This window comes from Chiloscyllium plagiosum, chromosome 9 (genome assembly GCF_004010195.1).
Source record: "Chiloscyllium plagiosum isolate BGI_BamShark_2017 chromosome 9, ASM401019v2, whole genome shotgun sequence".
NCBI lineage: Eukaryota > Metazoa > Chordata > Chondrichthyes > Orectolobiformes > Hemiscylliidae > Chiloscyllium > Chiloscyllium plagiosum.
In genome coordinates, this window is record NC_057718.1 from 36,715,717 (window position 1) to 36,731,864 (window position 16,148).

The 16,148-nt window shown below is 40.3% G+C and overlaps 1 protein-coding gene across 5 annotated transcripts in view; it reads right to left on the reverse strand.

The window, feature by feature from the left end:
• The window catches only part of LOC122552779 (echinoderm microtubule-associated protein-like 4), a 299,840-nt gene that overhangs the window by 216,750 nt on the left and 66,942 nt on the right, over window positions 1-16,148 (reverse strand). For 2 of the 5 annotated variants that reach the window (XM_043695707.1, XM_043695701.1), the window contains exons 1-2: window positions 2,792-3,029; window positions 823-910 (exon numbers count right to left, since the gene is read on the reverse strand). The exons of 2 other annotated variants lie outside the window; for them this stretch is intronic. In XM_043695707.1, the coding sequence (XP_043551642.1) occupies window positions 823-895 (73 nt within the window). In that variant the 5' untranslated portion in view covers window positions 896-910; window positions 2,792-3,029. Of the gene's footprint in view, window positions 1-822; window positions 911-2,791; window positions 3,030-16,148 lie in introns of those variants that run through there. One more of the 5 variants, XM_043695705.1, reaches the window with a different exon arrangement.

A 16,148-nucleotide genomic window follows, 5' to 3' on the forward strand; every position in this document is an offset into this window, starting at 1 on the left:
CTGCTGTAAGAATCCATCTCTGAGGCACTCCACAAGGTCTCTTTCTTGAGGTCCAATACCATCCTGATTCTCCCAGTCTACCTGCATGTTAAAATCCCCCATAACAATTGTAGTAACATCTTTGCGACAGGCCAATTTCAACTCCTGATTCAACTTACATCCGACTACTGTTTGGGGGCCTGTAGATGACTCCCAAGAGGGTCTTTTTACCCATAGTATTTCGCAGCTCTCTCCACACTGACTCTACATCCCCTGACTCTAGGTCCCCCCGCGCAAGGGACTGAATATCCTCCCTTACCAACAAGGCCACCCCACCCCCTCTGCCCGTCAGTCTGTCCTTATGATAGCACGTGTAGCCTTGAATATTCATTTCCCAGGCCCTGTAAGAGCATGCCCCTATAGCTTCCATTACATGTAAGCGTGCAACACTGTGAACCTGACAGACAATCCCAGAACTGGTTAGGACTGTTTCATGCTGCTATTATGCAGTATAACACTATTGGTGTTTTCCACTAACAGATGTTGCTGTCAGGCCAAAGGTATGTCCCTACCATCACTCACACGAAGATGTGGTGTATGAATTTGAGTGCCAGGTATGTAGGCAGTAGATTCCAAAGAGTCATGGTTTGTATCATATCCCTTCACCTATTCACAACATTCAAAGTACTGACTATATCCAAATTGGGCTGAACTAACTGAAAATTTCTTGGATACAATGTTTTGATTGACTCTTGACCAGGTGACTATAGCTTGTGTGGGGCCAGTGCAGCACAGAGCCAGCCATCCAGCCAGCAAAACAGAAACATCAAAAAAACCTCTCACTGTGATTCATAATCTGTCTCATGTATGGAGGTACTAGAAAGTCTTCAGTAACAGGGATCGGTCTTCCATTCATCTTTCTCCAGAAATCCTGTTTTGAAGGAGGAATAAAACGCATTTGAAGATAATGAAAGGATGAAATTTCAAACAGTGAATGAGACAGAGCATCAGTATACAAATTGTAAACACTAGAGCACTAAAACATATTGGAAGAAACGAAAGGAAACATCAAATCCAGTGGTTCAGACTCATGCTATCAAACGGTTTTCCTTATTTCTTTGTCCACCCTTAGTATGCACAGCTTGCTTTTCCTCCTCTGTCTGTGAGGAGCACAATTTGAAAACGGGCAGGGTTGAACTTAAAGTTATAAGTTAACAATACCTAATTACATTCAGGAAATATGAAAAGATGATTTACTAGTAATAAACAGTTATTTTCTGAAATGCCTCGTTAGTGTTTTCTTTTCATCAAAGTTTCTAGTTGAAGTAAATGGGGGACTTTGGTTAGTTTAACTAAATCTTTCCACATTTGTGCAGACTCTAGGAATAGAGGGGTTCAATTTTCAGCACTACTCCAGTAAGTCATGGCAATAAGCTGACAGTATTGCAGGCCCCATAATGCCAATATTATCTTCGGTGTCTTGATACATATAACATTTTGACCTAAAAAGGATATGACAAAAATTAAAAATTGGTATATCCTGAAATGAAAACATCCGCATGGATCACAGATTTGCATGCCTGAATATTCCCTGACCTAAAATCATGAGGCTTTATCAAAACAAATCTATATAAAACAATAAACCAAACAAAATGAAATTGTACCTTTCAAGCTTTACTGCTTGGAACAATCCTCTAGTACCTTTCATTCCCATCCTTCTTTTCAAGTGTACAGGGACGGCCGCAACTGCTGTTTTATTTTACAAGTTTGTTCACTGTTTATTATTCTTGAGAAACTAATTTTGCTAAGTTTTCTTTATCCAGTCATTCTGACTTCGTTTTCAACATATTTCTAGGAAGGCTCAATTAAATTTATGTAGCAATTTCTAACATACATAAAAGCCTTAGGATAATCTGACAAGTAGCCGACATTACATCCTATGCATGTATTATTTATGGAAATGAAAGTATTTTTCAAACAGATGAATTATGAACTCATAGTTAGATACAATCAATAAATTTAACAGCACTTTCAAAATATAATGTTTGAAAAAGTCTTTGGATAGGAACTTGTAGTATTGCAGTAATAGTCTGAACATCTGAGCAGCAATTAGTATAAATTAGTACAATTCTCCAACATTATCTCTATTACCAAAATAAAAGTCTCCACTTACAAACAGTTCCAAAAGCAATGAAACAGAGCAAGTTGTCACAGAAATGCATTTTTCATTACATTAAAGTTCTGCTCCATTGGGCATTATGTTTTATTGCCAAATTACAATTTAATACCAAGACTTTGCTCAAAGTATCAACAGCTGAATTTTTGCTGGTTAACTCTCTTAAGTGCCACAAGAATATAGTTAAGTAATTTTGTTACTTTTGTAGAATGTTGCAATAAGCTAGACTTTAGGCCACCTCTATACTTGGCAACAGTAGCAAATAGATGAAATAAACAAATTTCATAGTCTATAGTATGCATTTTTAAAATTAGAAACATGCATTTTAGCGGCCTGTCGAACATTAGCAGGCTTCAATTGAGCTTACAAAAATCTACATACAATGCGTACACAGGGCCATTAATTCGAACAAGCTCCTCACAGATAAATTTACTTAGAGGGACGGACGTGAAGGTTTCTTGATTCTAGCAAGGCTATATTAATCAATCAATCCCAAAAACCTAACAAAAAAAATTGATGAGAAGAAAACTCTCCATCCTCTTCCATTTTTCATCTCCACTGGCCCCCAAACTCAAAAGATTCAAGCATATACTCAGTTGAAAATCTTTCAATACTTGAAATAAAACATATTCTTACCACAATTGCTGGAGACAAAGTCAAGCTGTGTAGCCATTGAACCAGCTTTGTAAAAAAGTATCTGATTTCAAGGGGAAAAGAATGAAACTTCTGGTGGTTATAACAGTTGCATGTGCTTATTTTGAACCACTTCTATGCATATTAATTATAAGGTAGAATCTCCAAGAAACGTATAACAGGAGAGTTACTGGGATGAGTTGTACAGAAAAGGAACAAAGGTTAAAATGAATGAGTGAAATGTCGGCTAACAGAGGTGTGGCAGTTGGAACCTGACTGTACTACGTCATGTAATTAAGACTTTGGCAAACAAAGTTTCCTACATTCAAAACTACAGATAGACTTAACCTTTGTAAGAGTAAGAGCTAATCGGACTGATTTATATGAAAGGCCTCGAAAAGCAAGAGGTCGCACAACATGTAATCAATGATATTACAAACTGTAACGCACAGAGAGCAATCAACAAACACAATGTGCTGCAGTCTTTCCAATAGGTCAGGAGCTAGTTCAGAAGGCTCAAAGCAAAATTTGAGTACAACAAAATAAAAACTGTTCACTTGTAACAACTTAACTAAAAGTTAGAGAAATTAGTTTATGCTCAAAATGAATAACATATTTTGCAATTTTAATAAAACTTACTTCATAATTTCTAGCCAAGTTTTTTTTAAGATAAACTACAATAGCAAACTAAAACTTTAATTTCTACGCCATTGTAATAATCTGAAGGTTACCCAAAGTAAACGCAGCAATTTTATTTCTAATAGAAACCCTGTCCAGATTTAGTCTTGCCCTTTTGTCACCACTTTCCAAATTCCACTTCCGAAAATCCCCAACTGTCTATAGAAACACTTCTGGTGTGAAGACTGGGTCATTTATTCGATATTGTCCACATACATTATTAGCAATAAATGTATTACGGCTATAGATTTTGCAGCAAGAATTATCACAAGGCTATCAGCACTAAAGAAGAAATGAAACAGCAACTTCCAGTTCACACATGCACAAAGACAAATCACTAAGTGTCCAATCTGCCCCTTTCCTCCACAAGTTTAACTTGAGTGAGAGGCTCAGCACTCAAATATAAAATAGTGAAATTGGCGTACAGGTAGTTCTCCTATAACCTGTTAGCTGCATTCCAGTGAAACCTCATTTAATAGAAAATCAGTCAATATAAACAATGGGGCCTATGGAAAAAGTGTGGTGTAGGGGCAGACCAGCATAAAACATCACTCAGTCACTTAAAAATCACCCAAAAGCCTAAAGCAAAGTACAACACAGCCTGAATGAAGGTTGAAATCATAGTTATTAACGAAATAAAAATAAATTTACCACATTTCAAAAATGTAAGAAATCTGTTCAGTGTATAGTACCTCTCACAGCATTGATACATGCACAGAATGGCGCAGAGACTTCAGCGTGGACATCGGCACATGCGCATAATGAAACGCGAGCCGATCCCCGCTGGAATGAAGCTATTGCAAAGAAATAAGATTCTCAAAACTACCAATCCCTAATTCTTCAGCGACATTATAGTCAAATCGCGCCACCGAAATGCGCATTATCCCAGAACTACCTGCACATATCCTGTAGATACCCACAAAACATGAGAAAGACTGCCATTTAAATATAGGTACTGTTTTAAACACTGTGCTAAGCCTCAACTACATACCCAAGCAAAACATACTGAAACAAGTGTAGATTTATACCTTCAGATTTTAATTATTATTGCAGACTTTGGGAAAAAAAATCTCCTTTATCTGCCAAACTTATCTTTCTATCTCTATTTAAATCTCTGCACTTGATTTTACATTTAATTGAATATTTTAACTTGTACCTTCTGGTTTAGACTCTGCATGCTTCAGTCAAAATGTTTTGAGAAGATACTGTAGCTTGCCTAGTTCATACAAATTCCTGATCTCTGCATAATCCCTTCAAAAAGAGGGCATCATACGACATTGACAGGCTGATACAGAAATTATATGGGCAAGTGATTTCCACTGATAACAAAGATCTCTGTTCTTGTTAAGGAACAGTTTTCACAAAGATGGAGTCATATAACATGGTCTCTAAACAATTAAAATCCTGGCACTGCAACGAGAGTGTTCAATGTATCTTATCAGGGAACGGGCATGATCATCTATCAGCGACAGGCATCATCAATAATCCTACATCCAGGTTAATGATCTAACTAAATTTAATTACATATATATTTTGAGTATTCTTTTCTCAGTTTTCCATTCCTCCACCCATATTCCCAAATGTTCTCAGCTAGTCCAACATAGCTATCAATTTTAGTCCATAGTTAACCATCAGGAAACAAAAAACTGTCCTACATGGCTGATACCTTAGCTTTTCTTTCCTTCCTTAAAACATTTAATTTTAAGAAAAATTATGAACAAGCAGTACAGTCACAACATTGGCCTTTTTGCAAGGTTACTATGCCCTTGAGCTTTTCTCCCTGGGGGAGGGGAGATAATTGGTCAAGTTTCAATTAGGCTGGGTTTGAAAGGTTTATTAGGAACCTTTTTGTTTACCCCTAACAGATAATGCCGCCAGCCCATGATTTTCATATCTTTAAAAAATACCAGTATAATCAAGGGGGAGTGCCAGCTAGCCTTTGTTTAGATTAGTTTTTGATTCAGTTCAGCTGCAGTGTGTGAAGGCAGGCTGCTGGGGCAAGTTCAGCCGGGTACACTCTCTTCAACACCAAGCCTGTAAGCCCTGGTTGGTTTTATTTTTACTGTGCTAAGGGATGTTTATTGGGACTGTTGCAAGTATTTTCGGTACAGCATCAGTCAGTCAAGATAATCTATTGGGTTTTATGCATAGGTTAAGTTGTCCAGTATTCTATTTTCTGTTCTTTATGTTTCATTCTGTGATATTATAAATAAATTCTGTTTGTTTAAAACTTGGCAATCGGATCAGCTAATTCACTCTAGGAATATTCACCTATACACTTACCTAAAACAAGTAGCAAACTTACGGCCTGAACTACCTGCTTAAAAATGTTTTGAGGGGTGGGACCTGGTCCATAACAGTGCCAATTCAGAGGTGGTGAATGGTGCTCATTTGAAGCTTAAGTACACAAGATTGCAAGTACATGCAAGTTCTCAGGTTAGATTAAACTTCAGGAAATCGGTTTTAACACCATCACAAGCAGATTTATAGATGGCCAGCCAAATATTTACAGTACGTTGCGTTTCTAGTATCTCAAAGACTCCAGTTTGAGCCAAATAACTAACTGATTTAGAACAGAATTGAAGGCTAGAGGGACAAAGGTAAAGAACAAACATTAAAATCAAATCTACGATCATACCTCACTATTATGACTGACGAAATGAATTCAAGTAGAAAGCAGGATTAACTATTGGAAGTTACAGAACAGTTAACCTGGAGAGTCACAATTTGGAAACTGAAGAACACTTTCACATTATCTCAGAAGAATCACAGAGGCTGTCCTGACACATCTTATTATACATAATTTTCAAATCCCCAAAGTAAATCTGTTTTACTTTTTAAAATTCTTAAGAGGATGAGAAGTCGACAACAATCTTTGTAATGGACATATGACAGAGCAGGTACAAACTCAGCTGGACAGACAGAACAAAAATAAGTAGCTAATAAGAATAAAATTGCAAAATCAAAAGGATTGCGAAATACAGTTAAGGAGAGGGAACGATAGCCAAATATGTACAATGAAAATGAAGAGCAGACAGTTTTGCCCTGGCAACAATTGAAAGAGAAATTGAAAGGGAAAACAGAAAAGGAAGAGCAACAATTAAATGGGTGGATAACAACGAGGCATATACTGAAGGCAGCTGAAAAAAAGATAAAGAGCAAGATAATACCTGTAGCTGCACTAAGGTTATGGTGGCTAAAAGTGAAAAAAATTATGTTCTTAAACAAATATAATAAATAGGAGCAGGTGGTGGCCATCTGGCCCCTTGAGAACCTCCACCATTCAATAAGATCGTGGCTGATCTTTTCATAGACTGAGCTTCACTTACCCACCTGTTCATATGACAGTGCATCTTCATAGAAATTAATTCAGCTCCCTCAAATGAATTAACTCAGTAAATAATTCATGCTAACTCTGCATATAGTTTATGAACGGTCTTTGCAGTGCACCCTTAATTGTGGGTGAATTGGGGGTTGCAGTGTAAGGGAGGAGGAAGACAGGTGATGACATAATGGTAAATGTCAGTAACTTAGACTGGGAGGTTCAAATTCCACTATAACTGATGGTAAAACTTAAATTCTATAAAAATATGGAATAGAAAGCTGATCCAATGGCAACCACATAATCACTATCAATTGTCATTATAATCCACCTGATTCATGACTGCACTTCAGAGAAGGAAATCTGCCATCATTCATTGCTCTGGCCTATATGTGACTCTAAGATAGTTGACTCTCAACTGCTCTAAGGAGAAAGTGAGGACTGCAGATTCTGGAGATCAGAGCTTAAAAATGTGTTGCTGGAAGAGCGCAGCAGGTCAGGCAGCATCAAAGGAACAGGAGAATTGACGTTTCGGGCATAAGCTTATGCCCGAAACGTCAATTCTCCTGTTCCTTTGATGCTGCCTGACCTACTGCGCTTTTCCAGCTACACATTTTTAAGCTCTCAACTGCTCTGGGCAACTAGGAATAAGCAATAACTTTCACGTCGCAGAAACAAAAAAATTCAAAATTTTGGAAGCTATTGGCAGCACGGTGGCTCAGTGGTTAGCACTGCTGCCTCACAGCTACAGGGTCCCAGGTTCGATTCCAGCCTTGGACGACTGACTGTGTGGAGTTTGCACATTCTCCCCGTGTTTGCATGGGTTTCCTCCGGGTGCTCCGGTTTCCTTCCACAGTCCAAAGATGTGCAGGTCAGGCGAACTGGCCATGCTAAATTGCGCATAGTGCTAGGTACATTAATCAGAGAGAAACGGGTCTGGGTGGGTTACTCTTCGGAGGGTCAGTGCGAACTGGTTGGGCCGAAGGGCCTGTTTCCACACTGTAGGGAATCTAATCTATCGACTCTAATATATTTCCTGGGAACAACAGAAAACAATGGACAAGGGCCCAAAAGGAGCAAACAAAAAAGTACCTACAAGTTTGATTAATGAGATACATTTTAAGAAGCGTCTTAAAAGAGAAGGGAGAAATGTCAAGGTTTATAGGGAGATTTCAAGAGCTTGGGATGGATAACTGATAGTACAGCCATCGATGGAAAGGACAAGGAAATCAGGGATACCAAAACAATTAGAATTACATTAATGCAGAGCTTCAATTGCTGCAATTATTTAAGCACATACAAGCAGTACCTCTAACACTGACAGGTGGACAAGATGGGAGAAATCAATTAAATATGTCTGCAAAAATAGTGTTTATGAACCTTGGCTTCAACCTCCCCAACCAGCTTTGGGTTTATTAATAGATTATTGAGCTGAAATACAGACTCGTGAATGAACGGAAATTCTCAATATTACACAATTATATAACAGTATGGAATTTAAATGCATTTCCCATTTTCTAAATACTTTGTTCACATATTAAACATTGAAGAACATCCTCATAATTCTGCACATAAACATATTTTTGTGACCGAAGGATATCAATTCAAGTGTTTGATGTTCAAGTTTAACTTGATACTGTTCATTTACTGATTGCAGATTAATAATCAGCTTTTTTCTGGCTCAAGAGAAACCATCACCATCATGCAAACATACTCATCACGCAAACATAATCATCACCTACACTCCATGGTTAAAGGAAAGTAGAAAGTTGAGCTTGTCTTAGACCCAAGTGACCCACATGACCTCATCATGGCATTTAATGTTTCACACAGTGCTCGAGAGTATCAACAATAGAGAAATATTATTAGTAATCAAATTAACAAAATAATTACTCACATTTTAATAGATTCTACAATACTCAGTTTCAAAAGCACACATTCAGGCAATCACTTTATAATTCACCAGTCTCAAATGTTTTACTTCTAGAATAAGCTTGAAACCTAAACCAGCAGTTAAACATTGTTCTTTCACAGCCCTCCCAATATATTTTAACACATCATTCCTCTACCTTTCTAGCAGGCCTTATTTTTGTACCTGTCTCTTATTAATTATGTCTGAAGCCATTAAAAACGAATCAGCCAATGTTAAGGTAATTACGATTTTTAAAATTTCATTCATGAGATGTGGGCATCTCATTCTCGGTTCCTAAATGCTTTTGAAAAGATGATACTCAAGCTACCTTTCTTGAACAATGATAGTTTGGTGAAAGCATTCTGCATTAGTGATGCTGGAAAAGCACAGCAATTCAGGCAGCATCCGAGGAGCCGGAAAATCGACATTTCGGACAAGTCATGGGGACAGTGCTGAGCTGGAAGTTTGGAATTGGGGTGAGGTGGGGGAAGGGGAAATGAGGAAACTGGTGAAGTCCACATTGATGCCCTGAAGTTGAAGTGTTCTGAGGCGGAAGATGAGGCCTTTTTTCTCCAGGCGTCAGGTGGTGAGGGAGCGCCGGTGAAGGAGGCCCAGGACCTCCATGTCCTCGGCAGAGTGGAAGGGGGAATTGAAATGTTGGGCCACAGGGCAGTGTGGTTGATTGGTGCGGGTGTCCCAGAGATGTTCCCTAAAGCGCTCTGCTAGGAGGCGTCCAGTCTCCCCAACGTAAAGGAGACCGCATCGAGAGCAACGGATACAATGGATGTATAGGTAAAACTTTGATGGATGGGGAAGGCTCCTTTAGGGCCTTGGATGGAGGCGAGGGAGGTGGAGTGGGCACAGGTTTTGCAATTCCTGTGGTGGCAGGGGAAGCTGCCAGGACGGGAGGGTGGGATATTGGGGGGCGTGGACCTGACCAGGTAGTCACGGATGGAACCGTCTTTGCAGAAGGCGGAAAGGGGTGGGGAGGGAAATATATCCCGAGTGGTGGGGTCTGTTTGGAGGTGGCAAAAATGTCGGCAGATGATTTGGTTTATGCGAAGGTTGGTAGGGTGGAAGGTGAGCACCAGGGGGGTTCTGTCCTTGTTACAGTTGGAGGGGTGGGGTCTGAGGGCGGAGGTGCGGGATGTGGACGAGACGCGTTGGAGGGCATCTTTAACCACGTGGAAAGGGAAATTGCAATCTCTAAAGAAGGAGGCCATCTGGTGTGTTCTGTGGTGGAACTGGTCCTCCTGGGAGCAGATCCGGCAGAGGAATTGGGAATACGGGATGGCATTTTTGCAGGAGGTAAGTGTAATCTAGGTAGCTGTGGGAGTCGGTGGGTTTGTAAAAAATGTCGGTGTCAAATCAGTCATCATTAATGGAGATGGAGGGGTCTAGGAAGGGGAGGGAGGTGTCAGAGATGGTCCAGGTAAATTTAAGGTCAGGGTGGAATGTGTTGAAGTTGATGAATTGCTCAACCTCCTCACGGGAGCACGAGGTGGCGCCAATGCAGTCAGCAATGTAGCAGAGGAAGAGGTGGGGAGTGGCGCCGGTGTAATTACGGAAGATGGACTGTTCTACGTAGCCAAAGAGACAGGCATAGCTGGGGCCCATACGGGTGCAAATCGAGAATATTTTAGTATACCGCTGACTTATGCTTTGCAGATGGTAGAAAGGCTTTCATAATAAAGAGGTTAATTACTTGAGAGTGTATTCCCAGCCTTCATCTTCTCTTGTAACCATAGTCAGTCAAGTTAAATTTCTATCCAAACGGACAGGTTAAGTGGATTGGCCATGCTAAATTGCCCATACTATCCAGTTATGTGTAGGATAGGTGGATTAGAAATGGGAAATGCAGGATTACAGGATAGGTAGACGGTTGAGATACTCTTCAGGAGGGATCAATAATGACTCAATGGGCCAAAAGGCCGGCTTCCACACTGTAGGGATTCCTGTTCTATGATTACGGTCAACACTAACATCATCACGTTGATGGTGAGAGATTCAATTATGGTAATGCTGATGAAATCAAGAGAAGATGATTGGATAACCTCTTGTTCCCACACACATAGTCTGGCACTTGTGCGATACAAATGCTATGTACCATCTATCAGCCCAAATCCGAATGCTATTCAAGGGCATATGGGCACAGGCTGCTACATTACTTGGAGTTCCCAGTAGACTAAGCTAGTACATCCATCAGTATACATCTCAATTGATTACTTTGTGATGACTGGAAAAATCGTTAGCGATGCAGCTGAAAACTGTTTTGGGAAACACCCTGGGCTTCGACATTTGGGTTCCAATCACTGCAAGCATCTTCCTTTTTGCTGGTAGGACATGACTTAATGGGAGTTCCTCCAACTCAGTTTCCATTTACTTTCAATTTCATTGGGACATTTTGATGCCACTTTCAGTCAAATGTCACATTTATATCATCAAGGGCAGTCCAAAATGTTCAAGGGATTTGCATGTCAGAGGCTAAATGCTCATTTACTGACCCTCCTTAATTGCTCAGGGGCAGTTAAGAATCCACCACATTCTGGGGAACTGTGAAGCAATTCACTTTAGATTGGTAGAAAAGAAAGTTTTTGTTTTTAAATATAAACTATTGAATATTGAATGCCCTGGTACGAGAAACACAGTCAAAAGATAAATGTGCTTTGTCTGTGCAGAGAATGTTCCTACCTCTAGACCAGAAGATCCAGGTTTAAGGCCCCCTGCCCTGGCATGACTGAACAGATCAATTTTCTTTTTAAACTGAAAGGAAGGGTTTAAAATAAAAGTAATAAAATGTTGCTGCAACTGTACAGGTTTTTGATGGTACCACAGCAGGAGTACTGTGTATACTTCCAATTGCCATACAAGTGAGGGGGAAGTTGAATGCAGTTTCACTGGATTGATTTCTGGAATGTGGGAGAAGGAAGTCTTCCCCTCACCCCAGAATTTACTAGAGGGCTACTGAGTGTGTGGTGAATGGCCCAAAAATGAAGACATTTTTTAAATGGAGATTAAATAGGATGTTTCTTTACTCCCTACAATTTAGAAAAATGGAAACTTGTAAGACCCTGATTTTGCTCACCAGAATTAATGAGATGTTGAGAGCCATTTCCTCTCGTTACCATGTTTAGAATCAGGGAGCATAACCTCAGGATAAGGAGACCAACATTTTTATCTGAGATGAGAAAAAAATCCTTCACACAAAGGGCTGGAAATATTTTAAAAGAATGGTATACATTCAAGGCTGACATCAACAAATATTTGCCTTCTAGGGGAAGTAAGGAGTTCTTGTGGCATTGTGGGTTGAACTGAAGAACCTCATCCCAGGACTTGATGCCTGAGAAAAGTATGCCTGTATCTTAAATAGGTTGATCAACATGCAAATTCTTCCAATACACACCAATCCCAGAAGTTAAAAATCACACAACATACAGGGTCGAGTCCAACTTTGCCTACCCCAATCCAACGCCAGCACCTCCAAATCATGGCAATCCCAAAAGCTAGAACTGACAGTGATTACTGATCGGCCAAATGATAGAGCCTCTACATCCATGTTAAAAAATGCACAATGCCACACTAACTTGCATTCCCAAATGAGCTATAACACAACAGCATCAAGGGAGCAAAGTGAGGTGGGGATCAGATGGGAAAGTGGAGATGAGCTCCAGGATGAGCCACAGTCTTATTAAATGAAACAGTCAAGGGGAGATAAATGACCTAATGTTGCTCCCATTTCTTACTCTCAGCATGAAGGATGGATATGTTCATGGAACCTCCTGATCTAATTGTTTAATTATCTTCCACAATTCATAACTGGAAATGGCAATTCTGCAGAACTCTGACCTATTTCTGCTGTAACATCACCAGGTTTGCACCTTAATTTTGAAAAGGTAATCTAGGCATTGCCTCTACCATACTTGCACTTGCCACTACCAGAGATATATTTTCCTCCCCACCCCTTTCTGCAAATACCGCTCCCTCCGTGACTACCTGGTCAGGTCCATGCCCTCCCCAAAGCCCACCCTCCCCTGCCACCGCAGGAATTGCAAAACCTGTGCCCACACCACCTCCCTCACCTCCATCCAAGGCCCCAAAGGAGCCTTCCACATCCAAAGTTTCACCTGTACATCCGCCAATGTCACTTATTGTATCCATTGCTCCTGATGCGGTTTCCTCTACATTTGAGAGACTGGACGCCTCCTCACAGAGTGCTTTGGGGAATATCTCCGGGACACCTGAGCCAATCAACCCCATCATCCTGTGACCCAACATTTCAACTCCCCCTCCCACTCTGACGAGGACATGCAGGTCCTGGGCCTCCTCCACTGCCGCTCCCTCACCACCTGACGCCTGGAGGAAGAACGCCTCATCTTCCGCCTCAAAACACTTCAACCCCAGGGCATCAATGTGGACTTCACCAGTTTCATTTCCCCCCCCACCTCCCCCAACATTTATTTTCCTGCTCTGCAGATACTGCCTGACCTGATGTGCTTTTCCAGCACCACTCTAATCTAAACTCATTTAAACCAAGATTAGCTCAGTGGTATGATAGTAATGGCAGAAAGAGGAAAATGCCATAACATGAGGACACTAAATGGGTTGAAAAATAATTCAACTACCAAAGATGGCTATACAAATGGCCACTTTGACAGCTGCTAAACATTTGCTGAATCTATTCCCATTTAGCATGGTGCTAGCACCACATGCCATGATTGAAGCTGAGGCTGTAACACTTGGACTTTGCAGTGTTACTAGGACTGTGCACTCACTGTCTTCACAGACAGATACGTTTATTCTGGATGTAGGTTTGCTCACTGAGCTGGAAGGTTCATTTGCAGACATTTCATCAACACACTAGGCAACATCTTCAGTGAGCCTCCGAGCGAAGCACTGGCAATTTGGCCTACTTTCTATGCATGCATTTAGGTTTCCTGGAGTTGATGTTGTCATTCCCTGTTCATTTTCTCAGGGGGTGGTAAATGGGGTCCAAATCAATGTGTTTGTTGATAGAGCTCTGGTTGGAATGTCATGCTTCTGGGAATTCTCCTGCTTCTGTTTGGCTTGTCCTAGGATGGATGTATTGTCCCAGTCAAAGGGATGTCCTTCCCTTTTTTTTTCCCCTATTTAAGGATACTAATGAGAGTGGGTCGTGTTTTTTTGTGGCTAGTTGATGTTAATGTATCCTTGTGGCTAGTTTTATGCCTGTTTGTCCAATGTAATATTTGTTACAGTTCTTGCAAGGTATTTTGTAAATGACATTAGTTTTGCTTGTTGTCTGTACCGGGTCTTTCAAGTTCATTAGCTGCTGTTTTAGTGTGTTGTGGGCTACCGTGATGCCAAGAGGTCTCAGTCGTCTGGCAGTCATTTCCGAGGTGTCTTTGATGTAGGGGAGAGTGGCTAGAATTTCTGGACATGTTTTACCTGCTTGTTGGGGTTTGTTGCTGAGAAATTGGCAGACTGTGCTCATTGGGTACTCATTCTTTTGAATACACTGTAGAGATGATTTTCCTCTGCTCTGCATAGTTCCTCTCTGCTGCAGTGTGTAGTGGATTGATGAAACTTCATAGGGTCCAATCAATGGTGATACCTTCTATGTCCACATTTTCCTAACCGTATGTCACCTCTGGTTGAAGTATCCTACCGGTAAGACAGGTAATACCCAGCGATGTCAAAAGGAGGTGTCTGGCCACAAATTATGAAATGCAAATGCAACTAATTCAGATTTTTAACCCAGTCTGAGAATTGGTTTTCACAACTTTAGCATAAGTTCCCAGATATTAGCAAAGAGAATTTAAGCCTGACTGGGCAGCATAAACTTTTGTTATATCAGTAACCAATTCCCAGATAGATGTAGGGATCATTCTGGCTTTAGTCTTATGTTTTGCTGCAGTGCTTTCGAAAAAGCAGAGTGGCTTACCAGGCCATTTCGGAGGCAGCTGAACATGAACTAACCACATTGCTGTTAGCATGGAGTCACCTAGAAGTCAAACTGGAAGAAAATTAAACAAAATTCCTCCTTTGGAGGATATCAATTACCAAATGGACTTTTATTTTGCAATATGGTAGCTTCACAGCTATCATTAATACTTGCTTTCATTTCCAGATTTAATTAAACAATTGAATGCAAACTCTTCAGCTGCCATGGCAGGATTTGAACTAGTGCCTCTGGATATTTAGTCCAGGCATTAGGATTACTAGTTCAATACTGTTTTGCAACTACATTTGGGTTTAAAGTCACAACCTAAATGCTTTCAGCAAATAAGTGAGGAGACTGAAAGTTGGCCAATACAGTGTCTCTATAGATATTGATCACAATGCTCAATGCACAGCTCTGAAGGCTGACATGTAAGACATCAAAAAAGAACTACAATTGGATAGAGCCTGAATATCCATCAGTAACTCAAAATGCCTGAAATCACTCACTGCATGACATACAATAAAAGTTCTGAGAGCCCTGACTTAACATCTAATGAATAGCAAGGTATTGTGATGTGGTTCCATTAGAGTTATTTGGTTCCTCTTTTAAGCTTTGCCTCATTTTATGGCAGGAAAGCAAAAACTGATACAGCCAGTAATTGCTTTGAATTTGCCAAGTTTCATTAGGAAACACGAGATCTTTAAAGAGCTACTTTGTTCACACAAAGCAACAAATTCTTATAAAATGGGCTTTATAGATATTTCAGGCAGCATTCCCATCCAAGCAAGTGAGCCAAAATTGATGAGACAGCATAAACAGAATTCTGTGCCAACATAATTCACCAAAGAGAACAATCACGAAGTGCAAGATACAAAGGCAACCTACAAAGATATTAAGATTTTTAGTGTAAAGCAGGCACACCCATATAGCTCACAAAACATAGTATGTGCCACAAGAATGTACAAAAGACATGAAAATGTTGATATTTGTAGTGGGAATATGCATGCAAACGCAGAGTAAAACTTCAAGCTTATGCTATCATTTCTATTCTAAAAGGCAAGTACAATTTATTTCAGGTTGATGATGAACTAGGAGAAGTCTTCCCCTCTTTCCAGAATTTACGCTAGGTCTACCATTTCTAAGACCCAAAAATTGAATTGGCAATCAAAGGCAACTGCAAAAACACCACAAGTCCAGAGGGCTCTATCCCTGCCTCTGAGGCAGGAGGCCTGGTTTCAAGACCCACTTGTCATAAAATCTCCAAATAGGTTGATTAGAAAATACCAAGGATTTTCACCCAAATCAAAAAGTATGGCTGGAAGTCCAATTTCGCAACAAGTTTTCAGATGTCTGTTTCTGGCACTGTTGGTTATGCACACTCAAACAGGCTATACCCATTTTTACACCAGGGAATTTAGGCTGAGGAATGACACTATGAAAGCTGAAAGGTGATGGGAGATCAAAAGATAGACTATCCATTGTAACCCCAGATTCTTATGTTAGCTCTCCAGACCTTCTGCAGCTACTA